Source organism: Mustelus asterias, chromosome 9, assembly GCF_964213995.1.
Source record: "Mustelus asterias chromosome 9, sMusAst1.hap1.1, whole genome shotgun sequence".
Classification (NCBI taxonomy): domain Eukaryota; kingdom Metazoa; phylum Chordata; class Chondrichthyes; order Carcharhiniformes; family Triakidae; genus Mustelus; species Mustelus asterias.
The window spans coordinates 11,388,270-11,409,728 of record NC_135809.1 but is presented as its reverse complement, the minus strand read 5'-3'; the positions used below and the strand labels follow the sequence as shown (position 1 = coordinate 11,409,728).

The window sequence follows — 21,459 nt, the reverse complement described above, 5'->3', positions numbered from 1 at the left end:
CAATCCATGTGATTGCAGATACATACCCAGTGTACTCAGACGTACAGTGAAACTTGAATAGTTACTATGCAGCAACTAAGTTGAAGGCTTTTAACTAGCTGGAGGAGGGAGTGAGTGGTATATGTGATAGCCATGTTTTAAAGCATGCAGAGCTTGGAAGAAAAGTCCACATGTCCCTTTGCAGATTAGTGAGATTCTGTACCCTGCAATTGTGTGAAACCAACTTGGAGCTGCAGCACTATTGCCTAAATTGGATGATTTGATGCACCAGTTTTGAAAAATTAACATCAAAACCTTAAAGTTTTAAAGTTTACTTATTAGTGTCACAAGTAGACTTACATTAACACTACAATGAAGTTACTGTGAAAATCTCCTAGTCGCCACACTCCGGCGCCTGTTCAGGTACACTGAGGGAGAATTTAGCATGGCCAATGCACCTAACCACGTCTTTCAGACTGTGGGAGGAAACCGAAGCACCTGGAGGAAACCCATGCAGACACGGGGAAAATGTGCAAACTCCAAACAGACAGTGATCTAAGCTGGGAATCAAACCTGGGTCCCTGGCGATGTGAGGCAACAATGCTAACCACTGTGCCACCATGCCGCCCACATGATGTGCTTTTGAAATACTAAATGGAACATTAGGAAATATTGCAGTTGCCAGTTCCTTCCTTGGAATGTGTACTGAAGTACTACATTAGTCCTTTTGCCAAATATGTAAAAATAACACATCTCGGTATCAGACCTATGAACACATCCAGCTATATGCAGCAAAACGTAAGGCAGCATTTTGTTTTGCTCTTGTATTCAGTATTAATGCTTAAGACAGTTAATTAATGAACATTATGGTATAAGGAACAACAAGAACTTATTTTTTGCAGTAATCATAAATTTTAAAGCAAAATTGTAGGGGAAGAATTAGGTGCATGCTGACAGGACAGGAGGAGAAGTTACTGACCTTATGTATTATCCAGTATGACAGTCAGGTTTTAATTTCTCTTTTGTAAGCAACATGCAAGCACTGAAGCCATGTTGGAGAGCTTTTGCATGTTATTGCATTGACCCTTTTGTCATTGATAGCAATATTCCCTTTAAAGTTTAGTTCTGTGTAGCCTGTGTGTGTGATTCCTCTGAACTTTGTTTGCATGCACACATTTATTACCGAACAAGGCCTGCGCGGTACCTTGCAGGCTCTGTGCACACACCCACAGCTGAGCAAGAGCATTGGCTGAGACATTCAGAATTTCAGTTCGTAACTAAACCTGTTTTCTATCTCCCAGTTGCAGCTATCTTTAACCTCTTTTCCCTTTAACTTTAATCTCATGCTGTTTATTATCTGACACCTCTGATTCCATATTTTACCTTAAATATTCAACTTGAGGAAAATATTCTCCAATGTATAGATCTGAAGGTCACTCCCTCAAGCAAAGTTGTTGACTAAATATTGCCATTGTCCCAAAGGTGGAGATGAATAGGATTTCCAAAACAAAGCAACTAAAGTTTATGCTCCCAGGGTGATTATTAGCACTGTCTTTATGCTTTCTGGGATAAACATATAAATTAAGTATAGCCAAAGGATAAGAGGAGGACTTGCCTTTATAGAGAGCCTTTCACAACATCCAGATGTCCCAAAGTGCTTTACAGCCAACAAGGTACTTTTGGTGTGTAATCACTGCTGTAATGTAGAAAACGCAGCAGCCAATTTATGCACAGCAAGCTCCCACAAACAGCAATGTGAGAAGCAGATATTCTGTTTTTGTGATGTTGATTGAACCAGGACTTATCCAAGACACTGGGGATATTCACTGCTCTTTATTGAAATAGTGCCATGGAATCCTTTATGTCCACTTGAGAGGGCAACCTGGACCTCAGCTTATCATATCAACCACAAGACAGCACCCCGGACAGTGCAACACTCCCTCAGTATTGCACTTGAATGTCAGACCAGATTTCTTTGTCTAGAGTGGGAATTGAATCCACAACCTTTTGACCCTGAGTCGAGAGTGTTACCAACTGAGCCACAGCCAACATGACAAATGTACCTGGAATTTATAGACATATTAAATCCTAAAATCCCTGATAGAACCAAAGTGATTAACGATCCTCATTTTTTTACCATCTTTGTGCTGATCAATCTGAGATACTCTTCCTTGAATTGAGAATGCAAAACTCTAAATTGAATTCTCCTGAATCTAACACTACAAGACTATAGATGTAGATCAAGGCAAACAATTTCCATTCACATGTTTTTAGATTCTCTGAACTATTTCCACTTTAAACAAGCTTTATTTTCATTTCTGTAATTTCTATTAAGATACAATATTTATTGGTTGCAATGTATGGCTTTGCCATTCAAGAAAAGCACCATTTTGAGACTCCATTCACCCTTCTAAAGAAATGAACCTACACATTCTTGAAAGATAAATTGATCTGTCTGATCAGAGTATTTTTGTTGGAGTTACTTAATGCATTATTAAAGGATATTTATTTAAACTGAAATTCCCTCTTTCCTCCAATCTACAAACCTATAAAGTTTCCCTCCTAAAAAACTCCTCGATTTGATTATTGTCACATGTATTAGTATACAGTGAAAAGTATTGTTTCTTGTGTGCTATACAGACAAAACATACTGTACATAGAGAAGGAAAGTGAATGTAGTGTTACAGTAATAGCAAGGGTGTAGAGAAAGATCAACTTAGTCCGAGGTAGGTCTATTCCAAAGTCTGATGGCAGCAGGGAAGAAGCTGTTCTTGTGTCAGTTGGTACGTGTTCTCAGACTTTTGTATCTTTTTCCCAACGGAAGAAGGTGGAAGAGAGTATGTCTGGGGTGCATGGGGTCCTTAATTATGCTGACTGCTTTTCTGAGGCAGTGGGAAGTGTAGATTGTGTCAATGGCTGGAAGGCTTGTTTGATTGATAGACTGGGCTTTGTTCACAACCCTTTGTAGTTTATGGTGGTCTTGGACAGAGCAGGAGTCATACCAAGCTGTGATACAACCAGAAAGAATACTTTCTATGGTGCATCTGTAAAAGTTGGTGAGAGTCGTAGCGGACATGCCAAATTTCCTTAGTCCTCTGAGAAAGTGGAGGTGTTGGTGGGCTTTCTTGAGTATGGCGTCAGCATGGAGGGACCAGGACAGGTTGTTGGTGATCGGGACACTTAAAAACTTGAAGCTGTTGTTCTTTTCTACTTTGTCCCCATTGATGTAGACAGGGGCATGTCCTCCACTACGCTTCCTGAAGTCGATGATTATCTCCTTCGTTTTGATGACATTGAGGGAGAGATTATTGTTGCCGCACCAGTTCACCAGATTCTCTATCTCATTCCTGTACTCTGTCTCGTCATTGTTTGAGATCCGACCCACCACGGGGGCTGTTATCAGCAAACTTGAAAATCGAGTTGGAGGGGAATTTGGCCACACAATCATAGGTGTATAAGGAGTATAGTAAGGGGCTGAAGACACAGCCTTGTGGGGCAGCAGTGTTGAGGATGATCATGGAGAAGGTGTAGTTGCCTATCCTTACTGATTGCAGTCTGTGGGTTAGGAAGTTCAGGATCCAATCACAGAAGGAGGAGCCGAGCCCCAGGCTACTGAGTTTGGAGATGAGTTTTGTAGGAATAATGGTGTTGAAGGCTGAGCTGTAGTGGATAAATAGGAGTCTGACATAGGTGTCGTTGTTATCTAGGTGTTCCAGGGTTGAGTGCAGGGCCAGGGAGATGGTGTCTGCTGTGGACTAGTTGCGGCGGTAGGCAAACTGTAGTGGATCCAGGCCAGCTGGGGGGGCCAGAATTGATTTGTGCCATGACTAACCTTTTGAAGCACTTCATAATGATGGATGTCTGAGCCACCGGACGATAGTCATTAAGGCAGCCACTGCATGATTAAGGCTCCCCTCACAGGGGAACTTAACAATTGTGTCAAAAGAAAAACACCATCCTCCCATGACAATACACAAGAGAACCCTGGGATTTCAGCTTGACGTAGCAGTGACTTTAAGGAAAATTCCTCTTGTCTTTCACCTTTATTCAAAGTCACAATTATTTATTTGTGTCATTAACGTAAAAGATCATGTCATAGCTTGAAAGCTGAGTGAGCCAGAAAGGTTAAAAGGTCAACTACTCAAAATATGGAAAATGTTTTAAACAGAATTTGAATCCACTCATTTCATTAGAATTAAACTACCAAAATCTTTATTAAAATATAATTACCTTGCCTAAATTATTCAACAAAAATACAACAAAATGACAACTTGCTTACATTTCTAGGTATTTTGATAATGATTATTATCTTCTTTTGTTCCGTTTATGCTGCTTCTGTACGTGATGGATATATAATAGATTCAACTATTTGCTCCGGTAAGTTTTAAGCCTCCAGAGGTTATTTTTGACTTGACCTGTTCAGACTTGCATTAGATTACACTAAACTGCATGGCAAAGTACATTTTGGTGTACCATTAACACAAATCATTTGCTTCCTAGTTTTTCTGACTTTTAAAGCTGCAGTGTCTTTTTTCTGATGATCCACTTTGATCTGATTTCATGAATTTGAAATCAAATCATACGGTCACTGAATTTTTGGTTGATCTGAATTCAAAATTTAAGTGCAGCAAAAACAAATTTGAAAATAGAGAAAGAACATGCATCTAAGTTGAGATATATAGGTTAAAAAGGCATAATTTCAAGAGAAAGGTTTGCAGGGAGCTACAGACATTTCATGTAAGAGACAAAGGAGGGAGATTCTTTAAAGGCAGGGACAACAGTCAGACTTCAGTCCTGTGGTGACTAGATTTCAGGCTGGGAATCATTTGGGGTCACCTCTTTAATGTTTTTTTCAATTTATCCATGAGATGTGGGTGTTGCCGGTATTTACTGCCCATCCCTAATTGCCCTTGAATGCGCCTCCCTGAAACTTAATCAGGGATCGAATGGAAGATGAAAGTCCACTTCTGATTCTGCTCTCAATTCTGCATCTGTTTGTGTTTAAAATTTATGGACAATCAGTGATGTTTATTATCATCCTCGAACTCTGCCTTTTAATTTGATTTTCAAATTTTATTGCACCTCCATCATTATTCTCTCCCTCCGCCACGCGCCCCTTTTAATGTTTTGGTGTTGTCCTTGGGGAAGTTACTTTTACAAACTTGAACCAAGGATGAATCCTGGGTATGTAATGTAATATACTGCATTTTCTGCTTACTGTGTGGTCTCCACTGCATTGAAAATACCAAATGCAGGTTATGTTCTCTCTTTGCATAATGTGTCTGTTTTACCCACAATGCTACCCTCTGCACTTAATTCCTCATCTCCCATTCCAACTCTGACCTCTCCATCTCTGACCTGCCATGTTGTCCCAACCAAGCTTAACACAAGGTTCACACATAGTGGAGGTAGGTTTCTAATTTCCCATTGGAGTGCTAGCTTGGCAGAACAGATCAGCTACCTATGATAGAATCTTTTTTTTAGAAGGGTGGTGGATTAGTTCTGCCAGCTTACTGCCTGGATGGTGGAGTAAAAAAGTTACTTCCAGAGCCACATCTTTCTCTTGGGCGCTCTATAGATCTCTGGTCTGAATAATGGCTTCAAACTCAATGCATGGTGTGTTGGTGATTTATGATGGGGAAGGGGAGGAATGTTGGGTGGCTAGTGGTCATTTCTGTGCATGTCGTGTTCGCCTCTTTTTCTCTCTCTGAGACTGGATGAAATGTGCATTGCTAGTATTTTGTGCATTTCAGGCCTGATGCATTTACAAGAGTTTTTTCTCTTTATCAGATTTCTACCATCCTCTTGGATAGATTTCTCCCATTTTAGGTCACCCTCCTAATTATTTGCATACCTCTTTAAATCTTTCTATTACCTCACTGAAGACCTTTTATATCATCTATTAAGCAACTCATACAACAGATTTACTCTTTAAATGGAAATATGTTCAGTTTTCCTCTACCTATCAATCCCTTTGTTTTCAATTTATTAAAATACTTGCTTATCTGTTGAAGAATATAGACCTGATGTTTTTCAATCATATTTGCTCTTTGCAGATGTTTTCCCTGGTTCTACATTTATTTGATTGCCATTATTTGCTGTTTGTCTTTTTCTTTCTTCAAACTTGGCTATGTCTTGATTGAAATAATGAAGCAACCTTTTATGCATTATCCTTGGACTCGTGGAATAAATAATCCTGTTCTTTGCGCTGTCTGTTCAGTAGTGATTCCATCCTCTCATTCCTTCCTTACGTTCAACAAATTGAGTGAAATTTCAACTTAAATCAATGCGCTGAACATTTGCACCTTGCTTGAAATGCCCATTTCATTTTCAAACTCAGAAATACTCTGAGTCCATGTGAGTTACACGCATTCCAAAAGAAAATTGGGACCTGGTTCACTGCTGATGCTCATGCTTTTGGGTAAAGGACACTTCAGCAGTAAGTCAACAACCTCTGAAGGGGAAAAATGATAAGCAAAAGAAAATGACAAGATTACTAGCACAAGGTTTTAAAATTGGACTGTTGCTAACTAAAATTTAGCCAAATCTTTTTAACAATCGTCCATCTTTGTGCAGTGCTGCACCTTAAAGGCCATCAGGTCTTGAATTCTAATAAAGCAGGCCATTGTAGAGCCACTCAACTGAGCCGCCCTGCCATGTACTAACCTTACTTCCCTTATGTTAACTTTATTCTACTTTTGATTACTTATTATATTAGCCCTAACTTTCTCTTATTCCAGGCGCACTGTCCCTTACACTGAGCACTTACCAGCCGATCAACTTAATAGTTTCCTGTGAGGCGAGTTGCTCTCTTTCCCTCAGTGCTGCCTCACAGCAGCTGAAATGGTGTGCTGTTCAACCTCCAACTGCCTCCCGCAGCCCCACACCGACTCAGGCTGCACTGCAATCCCCAGGGTTTATTTATAGGCACTCCTCAGCTCCTGACCGTCTCTCGCAGGTCCGCGCCAACTCAGTAGTAGAAGGGCTATAACATTAGATTTTGTACAATACTTACAATGTTTGCTGGGAGCACAAACTAATTTGGGTATTGATAAGCAAGTCAGACTATCCATTACTAATTGGCTGCTCCCGCATTTGATCATTTTTAACAAATTTATACAAAGGTGACAGCAGGGAGTTCTGGCTTAAACACTGTCAAAATATCTTTGGATTGCTCATGTTGTAATATTGTATAGATCTCATAACTTAACGTATGGAATTCACGGCATTCACATTGCAACTGATAGGTAGGTGTGTGGCACTTTTACTTTGCACCAACATTTCAAGTATTGTGTAAATGCAGTACAAATCCCAGAGGCATTGCTTGACATGTCATCTTGGTGAAGAGGAGTCAGAGTGACTGAAGGAGGCAGTTCAGGTCTTTCTTTCCAGTTTATAATCTACAAATTTAGTATTGGTGTGATGCTGAAGGAGCTTTACATTAATGCTAAACTTGTACTGAGCATGTACTCTTTGATGTTGGGATTTTCCTTTATTCATTCATGGGATGTGGATGTCGCTGACTAAGCCATCATTTGTTGCCTATCCCTAATTGTCCTTGAACTGAATGGCTTGCTAGGCCATTTCAGAGGGCAGTTAAGAGTGAACCACACTGCTGTAGGACTGGAGTCACATTTAGGCCAGACGTTCGTGAACCAGATGGGCTTTTACACCAATTGATGATAGTTGTCATGGTCATCATTACTGAGGCTAGTTTTTATGTTCCAGATTTATGAATTGAATTTAAATTCCACCAGCTGCCATGGCAGGATTTGCACCCATATCCCTAGGTCATTAGCCTGAGCCTCTGAATTATTAGTCCAGTGACATTACCATAATGTGGAATTTGGCTTGTAATTGGCTAGTAACATCAAAGTTACTGATCTCTATGGCTTGACGTTCATGCAATAAATACACTTTCTCTGCATCCCACCAAACCACTATGGTCATGAAGCAGATGCCTTTTTCAGTCATCGCAGGCCCATAATCACAGATAACTTTGACAATCACTTGGACCATTCTATTTTTCTTAATGATAATGCTGCATGAACAGTCATGCTTCTTTTTGCAGGGACAGAAATAGTATCATTATACATGCAAATAGTTATAATTTAAGCAGATAATTTATAGTGTATTCTATTTAATACTTAATTTGACAGTGAGAAACTATGTTCTTGAACCTTCAGAATCAAACTTAAATCTCACTATCTACCTTCCTTAACTGTGAGGTATAAAAGTCTGGAGAGCAGTGATACTGCAACTTTAAACTGTTACGGTTCCCCTGCTTCCGTTGTATAAATCTGTTCTTTCCACTTCTCCGGTGATCTGTGCATGTGAACCAGGAAAATTAAACTGATAACCCATTTCCTTTCATGTAAGCAATCTTCAGATTGCAGGTCAGTATTTTTACTAACTTTAAAGTTAAATGCCATAAATTGTGGTTTCTTGCAGGCGGAGTGGGTGGCTTTGAATTATGTGCCATTTGCTGAAAAATCACTGGAGGTTGTTGTGGATTTGTATCAGAAAACAGCATGTCACAAAGCTGTGGTAAATGAAAAAGTCCTTCAGAAAGTCATTAAGGTAATTTATAATGGAGTACAGTAAAATGGTTTATAATCATTTTGTGGATTGACTTTGGGTGTTCTATAATGCAGGTCAAAGTCTGATCTATGTTGAGATTGACATTAACAAATCTATAGACAACCAGTTGCCTTTTCAACTTGTTAGAGTATTGGGCCGTTTCATAAGCTGTAAGTTTTCAATGCTATTAATGATCCTAAAATTCTCTAATCTAATTCAACAGTTGTTTGAATGAATTGTGGCCTTTTATGAAATATTCAAATCTTAGACAAACTCGTTAGTTGTGAATTTATGATTAGAGTGAACTGAATTTTGAGTCAGGAAGTGAACTCTGAAGCCACTTTCTATCTCCAATAGAATGGTAGGACTGTGGCATACTTTAATCCTGCTTTTGCAACCGTAAGATCATTTTGCAGGTCGTGTCTGTTGCACACCTGTCCTCACCGTTGTCCGGTGCTTGCTGGCACAGGAGATTTTCACACTGGCCTTTCACTTTTAGGACCTGAGTTTTATACTGATGGGATTATAATCTTGACCCTCCCAACATGAAAGGGTATGCTTGAAATTAATGTTATTTGTCTTGGTGCTGTTCCTAGTTACAGCAGTCCCACAGTTCAAAATTGGCCATTGGTCACACTAGTAGAAGGTTTCCTTTGTGCATTGTGTCTTGGAAAATCATAAATCTGTTTACAAAGAATGAGTTCTATGATTTTGCTACACAAAGGGCAGAAAGGAAATCTTCCCTCTGTGGTTACAAACGCAGTTAGGGAGTCCATTAACTGGTGTAAGAAGTGGGAAGAATCACATGTGAATACCAAAGCTTTTCTGAAGTTGGGATAAAGGCATCCTTTTTGGGTCAGAATAAAGATCTTTACTCTGCAACAGACTGGTATAACAAGATTGGGTTTCATGCTGACACTCGGTGGTCAAAGTAGAAAGGTATTTAGTTTCCAGCATGGATAGACTTGATGAATTTAAAATTGTAATTTTGTTATTTGAATTAATGCAAGGATATGTTGGATTTTTAACAAATTCCTGCAGTAGTCTATCGGAGCAAATTATATTTAGTCACAATCAGTCCACTCTCGCTCATTCACTATTCTTTTTTTTATTAGACGCTGAGGATACCACTCAATCTGAAGTATGCCTGTCCCTCTGAAACAACATGGAAAATGGCTGTTTCTTCTCTTCTTAAAGTACTCTCCATTGGACTTCCTGTTGCGAGGCAGCATGCTTCCTCAAGAAAATTTGATACCATGTGGCCAGAACTAGCCAACACATTTGAAGACTTCTTATTTACAAAAAGGTGCATGGAAAAATGTATTTAAAATTGTGCTCTATTTCTCAAATATTGCTGTTCCAATATCCTTATCAATTATGCATGGTGATTAAGGATCGGTTTAGCTCAGTTGGCTGGAAAGGTGCTTAGTAATTCAGAGTGATGTCAACAGCGTGGGTTCAATTCCCAAATTGGCTGAGGTTACTCATGAAGGCTCTACCTTCTCAACCTTGCCCTCACCTGAGGTGTAGTGATCCTCAGTTTAAATCACCACCAGTTACAGCCTATGGTCATCTGGAATAATAGCGACTTTAGCTTTAATCATTAGAGGAAAGGGCTAATTTAATAAGTTGTCTAATTGAAATCGCATTGTCACTCTTATGATTTGGTTTTATAGCACACCCCCAGATAATCTCTCCATTCAAGAATTTGAGAAAAATGAGAACATTGATGTTGAGGTGAGTTTAAATTCAGACTTATTGAAATGATGCATGCTCGGCAAGCATTGAATATGTTAAAAGTGGTCTGTGTGTGCATTGAAATACACCTGCATTAAAAATCATATTTCTGTGAAATCATTATTAGTGATTACTTTGACGTAATATTTTTCATTATAATTGTTTTTTATTCTTTTTAGGTTGTGCAGCTTATTAGCACAGATATATTACCATATGCAAACTTCATTCCAAAAGAATTTGTTGGCCAGATAATGACGATGCTAAACAAAGGTTCAATCCATTCTCAGTCAACTTCATTTACAGGTACGTCACAGGGGAGGCAATGGCCTGGTGGTATTATCCAGAATCTCAGCTAATATTCTGGGGACCCAGCAGATAGTGGAAATTAAATTCAATTTTAAAAATCTGGAATTAAGAATATGCTGATGACCATGAGACCAACGGCGATTGTTGGAAAAACCCATCTGGTTCACTAATGTCCTTTCGGGCCGTCTTTACCTGATCTGGCCTACATGTGACTCCAGAGCCACAGCAACGTGGTTGACTCTCAACTGCTCTTGGGCAACAAGGGATGGGCAATAAATGGAGGGATACAAAAGAATGGTCTAGTTTGGACCAGAGAGCGGTGTGGGCTTGGAGGGCCGAAGGGCCTGTTCCTGTGCTGTTTTGTTCTTTGACCAGCCAGCGCTGCCCATGTCCCATGAATGAATAAAAAAATTGTTGATGTATTCAGAGTTGGGCAGAAGTTGATTAGAAACTGGAGGAAAACCTGTGGGCAAACACAGTGCATTCTGTGTAATGTGATACTTTCATTAAGTAAGAGGCTAACTGCAGTGGCTTAGAGAAATGGAGAATATGATGGTTATAGGCCCTAATATTCATAAGCAACAATTTGTTCTTGTCCTGGTTTAAAAAGAAAATGTTCACTTAGATTGGAAAGCAATAAAATCCAACCTTCATGAGACCATCCCAAAGGCAACAGCTCATCCATTTAAATAATGCTGTTTCACTAAGCGTAACATCGCCGTCCTAATTGAGGCTGCTATATTAAGACCATTTCATTTTTGTCCTTTGGTGTGCTGAAAATGCTGCTTCATATTAGGACGGCAACAAACCTCCACAGATGTGTGTCAAAATAGATTGAAATTGTAGAACCATTTTGAGGTGTTGGATTTTTTTTCAGCCTTTTATTGAAAGGGCTATTTTACCTGCAGATATTTTCAAGGATGTGTGGAGAAGAGATAAAAATTTAAAAATTATATTCGCTGATATGTAGATAGAGATGACCATTATTGAATAACTGCAGATAAAACTTCAAAAAAACACACCAGCACATTGGGAAACAAGTTTTCAGTTATCAACTTCAAGCTTGTTGCTATTTGATCAAATAACTGAGCTGATCCTATGTACTAGAACATAGAACATAGAACAGTACAGCACAGAACAGGCCCTTCGGCCCACGATGTTGTGCCGAGCTTTATCTGAAACCAAGATCAAGCTATCCCACTCCCTATCATCCTGGTGTGCTCCATGTGCCTATCCAATAACCGCTTAAATGTTTCTAAATGTACTCTCCATTACCTCAGCATAGCTGCTGCGGCAACCCTCATCCTTGCCTTTCTCACCTCCAGACCCAACGATTCCATGTCACTGGGCCACGTCCCATCTGTCACCCTCTGTAAATTTTGTCATTCTGATCTCTCTTGCGTCTTTCCATCACCAAGTTCCGTTCACCTCTCACTCCTGTCTTCAATGGTCTACATCAACTCCCTGTCCCCAGTGCCCATAATTTAAAATACTCATCTCTGTATTTAAATATCTTCATGACCTGTCCCATCCTATCTCGGTAACCTCCACCAACTGCATTACCCTCCGAGAAGCTGCACTCCTTTTGACTCTGGCCTCATTTCCATTCTTCTCTTTCCTCCCACCTTTCTGCCATCAAGACTCCATATTTTGGGATTCCCTCCTTAAACCTCTCTACTTCTCTGCTTCTTTAAGTAGCTCTAAACCCCATCTCTTTGAACAAGCTTTTGTCACCTATCTTCATATCGTTCTTTGGCTTGATGTGCTTTTTGGTCTTACCATGCTTTTGTGAACATAGAACATTACAGCGCAGGTCAGGCCCTTCGGCCCTCCATGTTGCGCCGACCAGTGAAACCAATCTAAAGCCCATCTAACCTATACTATTCCAATATCATCCATATGTTTATCCAATGACCATTTAAATGCCCTTTATGTTGGCGAGTCCACTACTGCTGCAGGCAGGGCATTCCACACCCTTACTACTCTGAGTGAAGAACCTACCTCTGACATCTGTCCTAAATCTATCGCCCTCAATTTAAAGCTATGTCCCCTCATGCTAGCTATCACCATCCGAGGAAAAAGGCTCTCACTGTCCACCCTATCTAATCCTCTGATCATCTTGTATGCCTCTAATAAGTCACCTCTTAACCTTCTCTCTAACGAAAACAGCCTCAAGAATTCTCTGCCCACTGAAGTGGTGGAGGCTACCTCGTTGAATATGTTTAAATCACAGATAGATGGATTCCTGATCGGTAAGGGAATTAGGGGTTATGGGGATCAGGCGGGTAAGTGGAACTGATCCACTTCAGATCAGCCATGATCTTATTGAATGGCGAGGCAGGCTCGAGGGGCTAGATGGCCTACTCCTGCTCCTATTTCTTATGTTCTTATTAAGTCCCTCAGCCTTTCCTCATAAGACCTTCCCACCATACCAGGCAACATCCTAGTCAATCTCCTCTGCACCCTTTCCAATGCTTCCACATCCTTCCTATAATGCGGCGACCAGAACTGTACGCAATACTCCAAGTGCGGCCGCACCAGAGTTTTGTACAGCTGCAACATGACCTCCTGGCTCCGAAACTCAATCCCTCTACCAATAAAAGCTAACACTCCGTACGCCTTCTTAACAACCCTATCAACCTGGGTGCCAACTTTCAGGGATCTATGCACATGGACACCGAGATCTCTCTGTTCATCCACACTACCAAGTATCTTACCATTAGCCCAGTACTCTGTAATCCTGTTACTCCTTCCAAAGTGAATCACCTCACTTTTTTTTGAAGTGCCTTGGCACCTTGGGACCTTTTTAATCTATGTGGGGAGGCAATGGCCTATTGGTATTATCATTAGACTCTTAATCCAGAAACTAAATTAATGTTCTGGGGACCTGGGTTCGAATCCCGCCACGGCAGATGGTGGAATTTGAATTCAAATATCTGGAATTAAGAATCTACTGATGACCATGAAACCATTGTCTATTGTCGTAAAAATCCATCTTTGTCCTTTAGGGAAGGAAATCTGCCATCCTTACCTGGTCTGGCCTACATGTGCCACTGCAATGTGGTTGACTCTCAACTGCCCTCGGACAACAAGAGATGGGCAACAAATGCTAGCCAGCCAGCAATACCCATGCCCCATAAAATTAATTTTTAAAATGTTAAAAGCGCTATACAAATGCAAGTTGTTGAATGAAAATGGACACAGAAATCCCATTATCTCCAAAACCAAACCAGAAAACAAATCTCATTAACTAATTAGCTGATATCAACCAAATTAATTCTGCACTGTAATATGACAAAATGGCAAATTTGTAGACAGTTATTTTTCAGATGAAGCTTTATTTTTTCATTCACTAACTTTAAGCCTTTTTAAATACTTCAGTGTTTAGCATTGTTTTGTAGTCCATCTTACCTAGCTCTGAGCATTTTAAAACCATGTCACCAATTTTGTCGATGGACCTCAAAGGATTTCTGTTTTTGTTCCGATTAACTGAGTGTGTGTAGCAATTCCAATCAAAGTGTACCACATGTCACAATATAGATTACAATTGTCAGGATTCAACTATGTATGTGTATTTGCTGTGTATATTGTGTGTGTAGATTAACATTATTTTCAGATGATAAAGATAAGAAAGGCTTATCTTGGCTCATCCATTTAGAAAGACCTAAATTCCCCCTGGAAATTTTTAATACAGATTCAAGGAGATCCGCATCTGTGAGTCAGTTCTTTACACTGATAAACTGTTATTCACTCCCTAATTCTGGCAGCATATTAGCATTTGATTATCATATGGAGAATCAGCATACAATTCCAAATATTTTTTAAAGTTTTCATCCGGAAGCCAAATGATCCCAAAGAAAGGCCATTGATTTGGTATACCTTTGAAGCGACTCAATCAGCCATGTGTACTCTGAAATGTAAGCCCTTTGGCAGGAATTAGAAAGAAACAGGTGGTCCAAATGGCAGGACTCTTTATATTGCAGAGAAACACAGAAAACTGGTCTTCCACCAGGATAAAGAAGCTTATTTGCCAATGTACATGCTGGGTGCTAGCATCCAGAATCTAAATTAAAATGAGACCAAAATAAAAGCAGCTGTAGCTTTTCTCAGTCTCTTGCATATTTCACAACCCACCCCTAACCACATTGCATTCAATAAATTGATGAAACGTATTTAGAGCCAGTTTCCCTAGTTTTTCTCCTTTGAAAAGTGTTGGCTGAGCTTCCAAAATATTAAAACAAAAATAGTTTGTGTAACAATAAGCTAAACTCAAGACAGTGACTTTGAGAAGATTTTTCCTTCAATAAAAATGATCCTTTGCTGGTAGAGTAACCATAACTGCTTCACTTCTACAGAGGCTGAAATTGACATTCGAATGAGAGAGGAGTTTTCCAAAGTCTGCTTTGAAACACTGCTTCAGTTTTCCTTCAGTAATAAAGTGACAACTCCCCAGGAAGGGTATATTTCCCGAATGGCATTGTCTGTGCTGTTAAAGAGGTCACAGGATGTATTGCATCGGTACATTGAAGATGAGAGATTGAGTGGCAGATGTCCTCTCCCAAGGTTAGAATGAATTACTTTTGAATTGCTTGTATTTCATGATATGTTTTTTGAATCAAGATATCCTGAATCTAATGTAATTAGAAAATGTACAAATATTCAGCACTGGTCCTAGGAATAAGATGCTATTCACTTTAGTTTTGGGTGTGGAAGAGTTGCAGTCAAGACAAATTTCAAAAGAATATTCTAGCCTGCAAAAAAATAAATAAAATTGAACTCAACCCTGAATATCCCCTTTTGCAATTAGAAAGTAGCCTTTACTGTGTGCTATATTTGTAGCCATTTTGTCCAAGTTTTGCCCTTCTGTAGTTACATATCATATATATTGTGTGTGTGTAGCTTATGCTGTCCTCCATCAGTCTGATGCAAAGTTAGCAGAGGACCACTTATAACCAGGATAAAATTCATCTTTCACATATTTTCATAATTTTGTAGCAATGTTCAACCCTAACAGCAATGAAGGGCATTAAGAAAAATGTAAACCGAAAATATTGTATTGTTAAGTAACGTGGTGCTGTGCAACATTATTGAATTCCAGCAACCTTGTATATAAAATTTGAAGAGGAGAATTGAACAGGGTGCGTGACTGCGTTTGATAAAATGCTCATCTGCCACTACATGTACAATTGCCCCAATTTGCAAAGTGGAGTTTCCTTAACGGGACACTGCTGCAGATATGATCTTGCCCAATCAATGAAAATATCACATTGTCTTTGAGTTGTGTTACTTGGAACATATTTCAGCACTGATCCTCAGAAGTGAATTAAGAGATTAAAGCTAATGTGGGGAGAAGGATGAAGAACCGTCTTTGTTGACTGACAGCGTTTGAAGGTTTCATACTACTCAGTTTTATGTTAACGGGGTGAAATTGATCTTCAGTAGTGCAAATTAGGCACAGAGTCAATCACCAGCCTATTTTACATTACAATCAAATGTTTTTGTGTTTTTCTAAATTAATTTAGCTAACCTCATATATTGGAATTGAGATAAGATCCTGAATTTCTAGATTTGGCAAAATTGCAACCATTTGGTAATCTAGGAAAGAAATGTGGGAAAGTGGTCTTGCTGATAATCATCCATTTCATTGTGTCCCTAGGAGCACTTCATTTATCACTAATTTAAAATTGATTTTTGTTTCCTATTTCCTTGGCATCTGTGATCAACTTCTGTGACTTTTCAGTGTGAATATTGGTTCTCATCAAGGTCAAGGATGCTGGTGTCAGGGTTGAAATGCTTTCCATTTTTGTCAGACGTTACAGCTGGTTGCAGAGTAAATCTCCCTCTGTCCTAACAATATGACAAGGCTAAAAAAAACCACAACATTTCTTTGGCTTTGATTACCAGCTATTCATTGCCTGTCAATGAGATGACCCTTCTGATGTGGGCTGTTGCTGAATTGCAACTGCCAAACCCCTCTCAGGAAGGAGACTATCAGCACATTAGTGTAGATTGGTGGAAGGATGGGGATCTAATCCACTCTACTACTCTAACCCTTGTGTTCACTTTCACTCTGGACAGAATAACTATTATAGATTTTCTTTTTGCAGGCAGTGTCCAATAAGCTGATTACAGGTTGAAGGTTATTTGAAAATAAACTATGTAAATATGCATTACAGAACATAATTTAGGTAAAAGAGTAAATGAGACAATATTGCCATCATGTGGCCAATGTTCAAAAGGCAGGAATGAATATTATTGTTGCATAATGCTGATATCTGTATAGTACGCTTAGCTAAAAATTTAGGTATGTACGTTTTTGTTGTATAGCTAAATTTTGTCTTTTTAATGCAGGCAACGAGTGACAGAAATAGTTTTTGTTCTGAAAGCAATCAGTACTCTTATGGATTCACTTAAGAAAACCAAGCCTGAAAACGGTAAAATGAATTTAATGTGTTCTCGGGACATGGGCAATGCAGAGAAGGGTTGTATTTATTGCCTATTCTGTCTGGCCTGTACAACTGAGTAGCTTGCTAGGTCACTTTGGGGGGCATTACGAGTTTACCATGCAGTGGAGACTGAGTCATATGTCACCAGATTGTTGATTGTCTGGTTCCTATCCCTGCAAGATGTTAGTGAATCATTTGGATCTTTACAACAGTCCGGCTGCTCTCGTGACTACTTTGTAACCAATTTATTGAATTTAATTCACAACTTACTGGAGTAGGAATTGAATTTGTGACCTCAGGTTGCTAATATTTGTCACTCCTAAGATATCTTTCCCATGATAAATGAGCAGAAAAACTTTAAAAAGCAGCATGTTCTACTTTCTTTATATTAAATATATTGAGTAAGATTTGATTACAAAACTCAGGCTGGAAAGCAATAAATGCAATCCATTTTGCCTCTTGAACCTGTTCTTTTTAAATTGTTCTGATTCTATTGGCCGTGCATTTGCTCAAACACCATATGTCAATTTGCCAATTTTCCACTTAAATTTCCATCCTCTTTCATTCTTTGGATTATTTTGACTTTATTTCCACAATTTACACTGGCCATGTGTCCCTGTGAATTTAAGGCTTTAGTTTAGGCTGCACATGACTACGAAACAAGCAGGTTCTCCACAATTCTGTGCAAATTAATGCATTTGTGGGTATATACATGAGTATCTAGTAAGTGGTTTTGTGCCCACTATGTCAGTGCCTCTATGTATTGTCTCTTTTTAAAAGCTGTTTAGCTAGTCCCATTTCCCTGTTTTCTTCCCGTAGCCTAACATTTTTTTTCTGCTATAAAAATATATCTAATTCACCTTTGAAAGTTACTAATGAATCTTACCACCCTCTCGGGCAAGGCATTCCTTTTTCTAACAGCTCAGCAACATAAAAATGAATTTTATGGAAAATCAAAGTTTATACAGAACAGCACTAAGTATGAAAGCTAACAGTTTGACAATATTATATTTGTTTCCGTTTTCCATTAATTGATTTTCCTTTCATAACAGATTTGCATTCAGTACTGAACCTAGGCAAACTACCTTGAGCCATATTGTGAGATTCAGCACACTGAGATGCAATTTAGCCTAACATCAGCAAAGCCAACTGAAAAGTGACAGAACTTTTAACGTTCAAGTATGCTATTCAGTTGGATTTGAATCTATAACTGTAACCTGTAAAAACTGGAATAAGAGGATAAAGGAAAAATTATTTTAAGTTGGCTGTTTCAGTGTATTGTATGTTGTAGCTTAATCCTCAAAGCACTGGACAAGAATCACTAGCAGTGCCTTTGCTATTTCCACATAAATCTAGTGGCAAGATACAGCAGCATCCTCTCCCAGGCCAACTAGTCCAACATTGAGGCACTAATCACTCAAAACCAACTCCATTGGGTATACATGTTATTTGTATGCCTGACACCACACTCCTGAAGCAGTTTCTCTACTTGATGCTCGTTTGTGGCAGGATATTCCCAGGAGGACAGAAGAAATTGTTTCAGGATGTCCTCAAAACATCCCTGAAAAGGTCAAATATATTCACTGACTCATCAAAGACCTTGCCTTATGACCAACCAAAATGGAGAAGGTTCGATTAGGAGGGCAACAAACACATTGCGGGACTGTCTCGCAAATATGCAGAGGCAAAGTCCAGGAGTAGGAGAGAGCACACAAACCTCCAAATAGCACCCAACCCTTCAAGCAGCCTTCTGTGGCAGAATCTGCAGATCACACATTGAACTTATCAGCCATTTCAAAGCTTATCAAATTGTAGTGGAAGTGAATCATCCTCAGCGCTGCCTAAGAGGAGGAGTTGCTTAATGCTGGAGTGATTGTACCTTCCTAAAACTTTCAGCTAGAATCTAGAGCTCTTGGAATACATTTTCTGGGAGCCACTGGTGAATTATGCCAGGGCCAAGGAGCAAATGATACTCATACTTGTGTGACAGTCACACCTTCAAAGTCTGCATGTCATTAAAGACTTCCCTGGAAATGTGACTTGGGTACCATATTTTACAGCGACTGTTTCGTGATGCAGTGGCACAATGGTTAGCATTACTGCCTCACAGCGCCAGGATCCCGGGTTCAATTCCCGGCTTGGATCACTGTCTGTGTGGAGTTTGCACATTCTCCCCATCTCTGCATGGGTTTCCCCCGAGTGCTCTGGTTTCCCCCCTCAGTCCAAAAATGTGCGGGTTAGGTGGATTGGCCATGCTACATTGTCCCTTAGTGTCAGGGGGACTAGCTAGGGTAAGTGCATGGGGTTATGGGGATAGGGCCTGGGTGAGATTGTGGTCGGTGCAGACTCAATGGGCTGAATGGCCTCCTCCTGTACTGTAGGGTTCTATGATTCTGTGCCATGGAATAGTATAATGTTTTACTTGCTGTTAGAATTCAGCCCAAAGATTTTTGGTTTGGTGCTTTTTATATAAATATTCAGTGTTTTATTTTCTATTCTGTTTCTTCTCTTTACAGTTGATACCAATACCTGGTCGCAGGTAATTGCTTTGTATCCAACATTAGTTGAATGTATTACCTGCACATCCTCTGAAGTTTGCTCGGCTTTGAAAGAGGCGTTAGTTCCATTTAAAGATTTTCTTCAGCCACCAATAGCCAAAGTGCAAAATGGAGAGTCCTGACAAATGTGAGACTGCCGCATTATCTGCAGTACTATTAAAATGTTGATTCGGGCAGTTTACTTGCCAGAGCACAATTTGGAAAAGGTCTGGAGCATTACCGAATATAAAGATCTACATGTGCAGACTTGATTAAGTAACAATCAGGGGCCTTGCTTGGAAGCATCTTGCTCACCGTTGGAGTTGTTTAAATATACATAGATTAAGACTCACTTACAAACTGATATAGCTGCCCCACCATTTTCGTTTTAGTGAAGCTGGCCAGTGGGTATGTTTTTAGTTAATCAACCTAAATCTGGTGCAGTGATATAAAAAGTGTTTGAGGAGGGAGAATATATGTACAGGTTGTGTTAAAATGTTGCTGATGTAATTAAAAAATGATATATATTCAACATCATCTATTTGAAAAATAGGCTGGTATTTTTGTGCACTTTTTAAGGTACAAAAGTTGTGCACAGAAACTATATGCAAGTGAGTACCATAACATTCCATGTCATGTGTGACCAGCCTTTCCAAGTAAAGGGAAATTATGTACTTGTGTGTAAAATAAATTGTCCACTTCTGTTACAGAGTGTGACCTTTTTCTGTGATAGCTTGAAGGGTTTCTGGTGCTTCACATTCATGCAGAGCCAATGTATTCAATGATTAATTTCTTCAAATGGTTTCTCTGTCATTTTCTGCCTCCCCTTCATGTTAGTGTTAATATTATGGAAATTATATCTGTGACAATTTTTTTTTTAAGTGTTTATTGAAAAATATTTGATAGTTGACGCTCTTGTGCTCTTGTTGAGATGTGTCAACTGGACAACAGCCCTTTCCCATTACAGCTGTACATTAGTAACTATGTTGGTGCTCTGAATTAAAAGTAAGGTCTACAGGGAGTGGTTTAACATTCCAACTTTCTAAGTATAATCTTCCACACAGTCTTAAGCTGAGGTGCTGTAAATAAGGTCTGATTCAGACTGCAGTACTCCTCCAGCTCTTTTAAGCTGTTCTCCACAGTAAAATGTGAGGTATATGTGGACTATGAAGCTTCTGCACAAAATTGACTTCCAATTTGGAAAGCTTTTTTAGTATAGTATTATAGTTGAAAATATTTTTGTGTGAAATAATATATAGAAATGTTTTTACAATTAAAATTACTGTTGGACTTTATTAGTGTTGAGAAAGTGAATCCCCCAGATTTCATGTCAAGGAAAATTGTGCAATCTGTAGTCCACTTTACAGCAAATATTTAATTAATCATGCCAAAGGTTCACAATATTGTCATTATTTAAAACACATAACAGTCATAATGCAAATTTCTGAGGAATTGTTTCCTACTATTGTCCTTGTAAGAGTACTTCAAATCTAATATGTTCTTCCATCTAATATCACCATATTATTTAGTTACTTCCTTCAGCAAAATCCACATCTGCAGATTTGGAATTAATGCAAATGAAAATAACATTTTGGTTTGTAATCATGAATTTAATTTAATTTCTTCCACACTATTGATTGCAGAGAGCTGTTCCTATCACCAAGCATCAACCACACTGTCTAATACTCAATAAATTGTATATTCCAGGTCAGGAGAAAATACATGGGTATTACTTGAAGCCACCTGTATTCATTGGATTTAGAAGTTTGGCACAGTCCAATCATTGGCCTAATCATTTATCCTGCAAAGGAAAACTAGTCACCCTATCCAGCATGAAATAAATCACAAATTATTGGAGATGCTTAGCAAATTCC

General features: G+C 39.1%; 1 protein-coding gene and 1 long non-coding RNA gene across 6 annotated transcripts in view; one reads left to right on the top strand and one right to left on the bottom strand.

Annotated features, from left to right (window-relative positions):
- mon2 (MON2 homolog, regulator of endosome-to-Golgi trafficking) overlaps positions 1-21,294 on the top strand; it is a 143,167-nt gene extending 121,873 nt beyond the window's left edge. For 2 of the 4 annotated variants that reach the window (XM_078219692.1, XM_078219695.1), the window contains 8 exons: positions 4,339-4,356; positions 8,431-8,559; positions 9,675-9,865; positions 10,236-10,296; positions 10,476-10,599; positions 14,958-15,165; positions 16,954-17,036; positions 19,565-21,192. In XM_078219692.1, coding sequence (XP_078075818.1) covers positions 4,339-4,356; positions 8,431-8,559; positions 9,675-9,865; positions 10,236-10,296; positions 10,476-10,599; positions 14,958-15,165; positions 16,954-17,036; positions 19,565-19,728 — 978 coding nt within the window. In that variant the 3' untranslated portion in view covers positions 19,729-21,192. Of the gene's footprint in view, positions 1-4,266; positions 4,357-8,430; positions 8,560-9,674; positions 9,866-10,235; positions 10,297-10,475; positions 10,600-14,957; positions 15,166-16,953; positions 17,037-19,564 lie in introns of all 4 variants that reach the window. The other 2 variants (XR_013498715.1, XM_078219693.1) reach the window with 2 other exon arrangements.
- The window catches only part of LOC144498496 (uncharacterized), an 81,631-nt gene that overhangs the window by 19,982 nt on the left and 40,190 nt on the right, over positions 1-21,459 (bottom strand). The gene's annotated exons all lie outside the window — the stretch shown is intronic.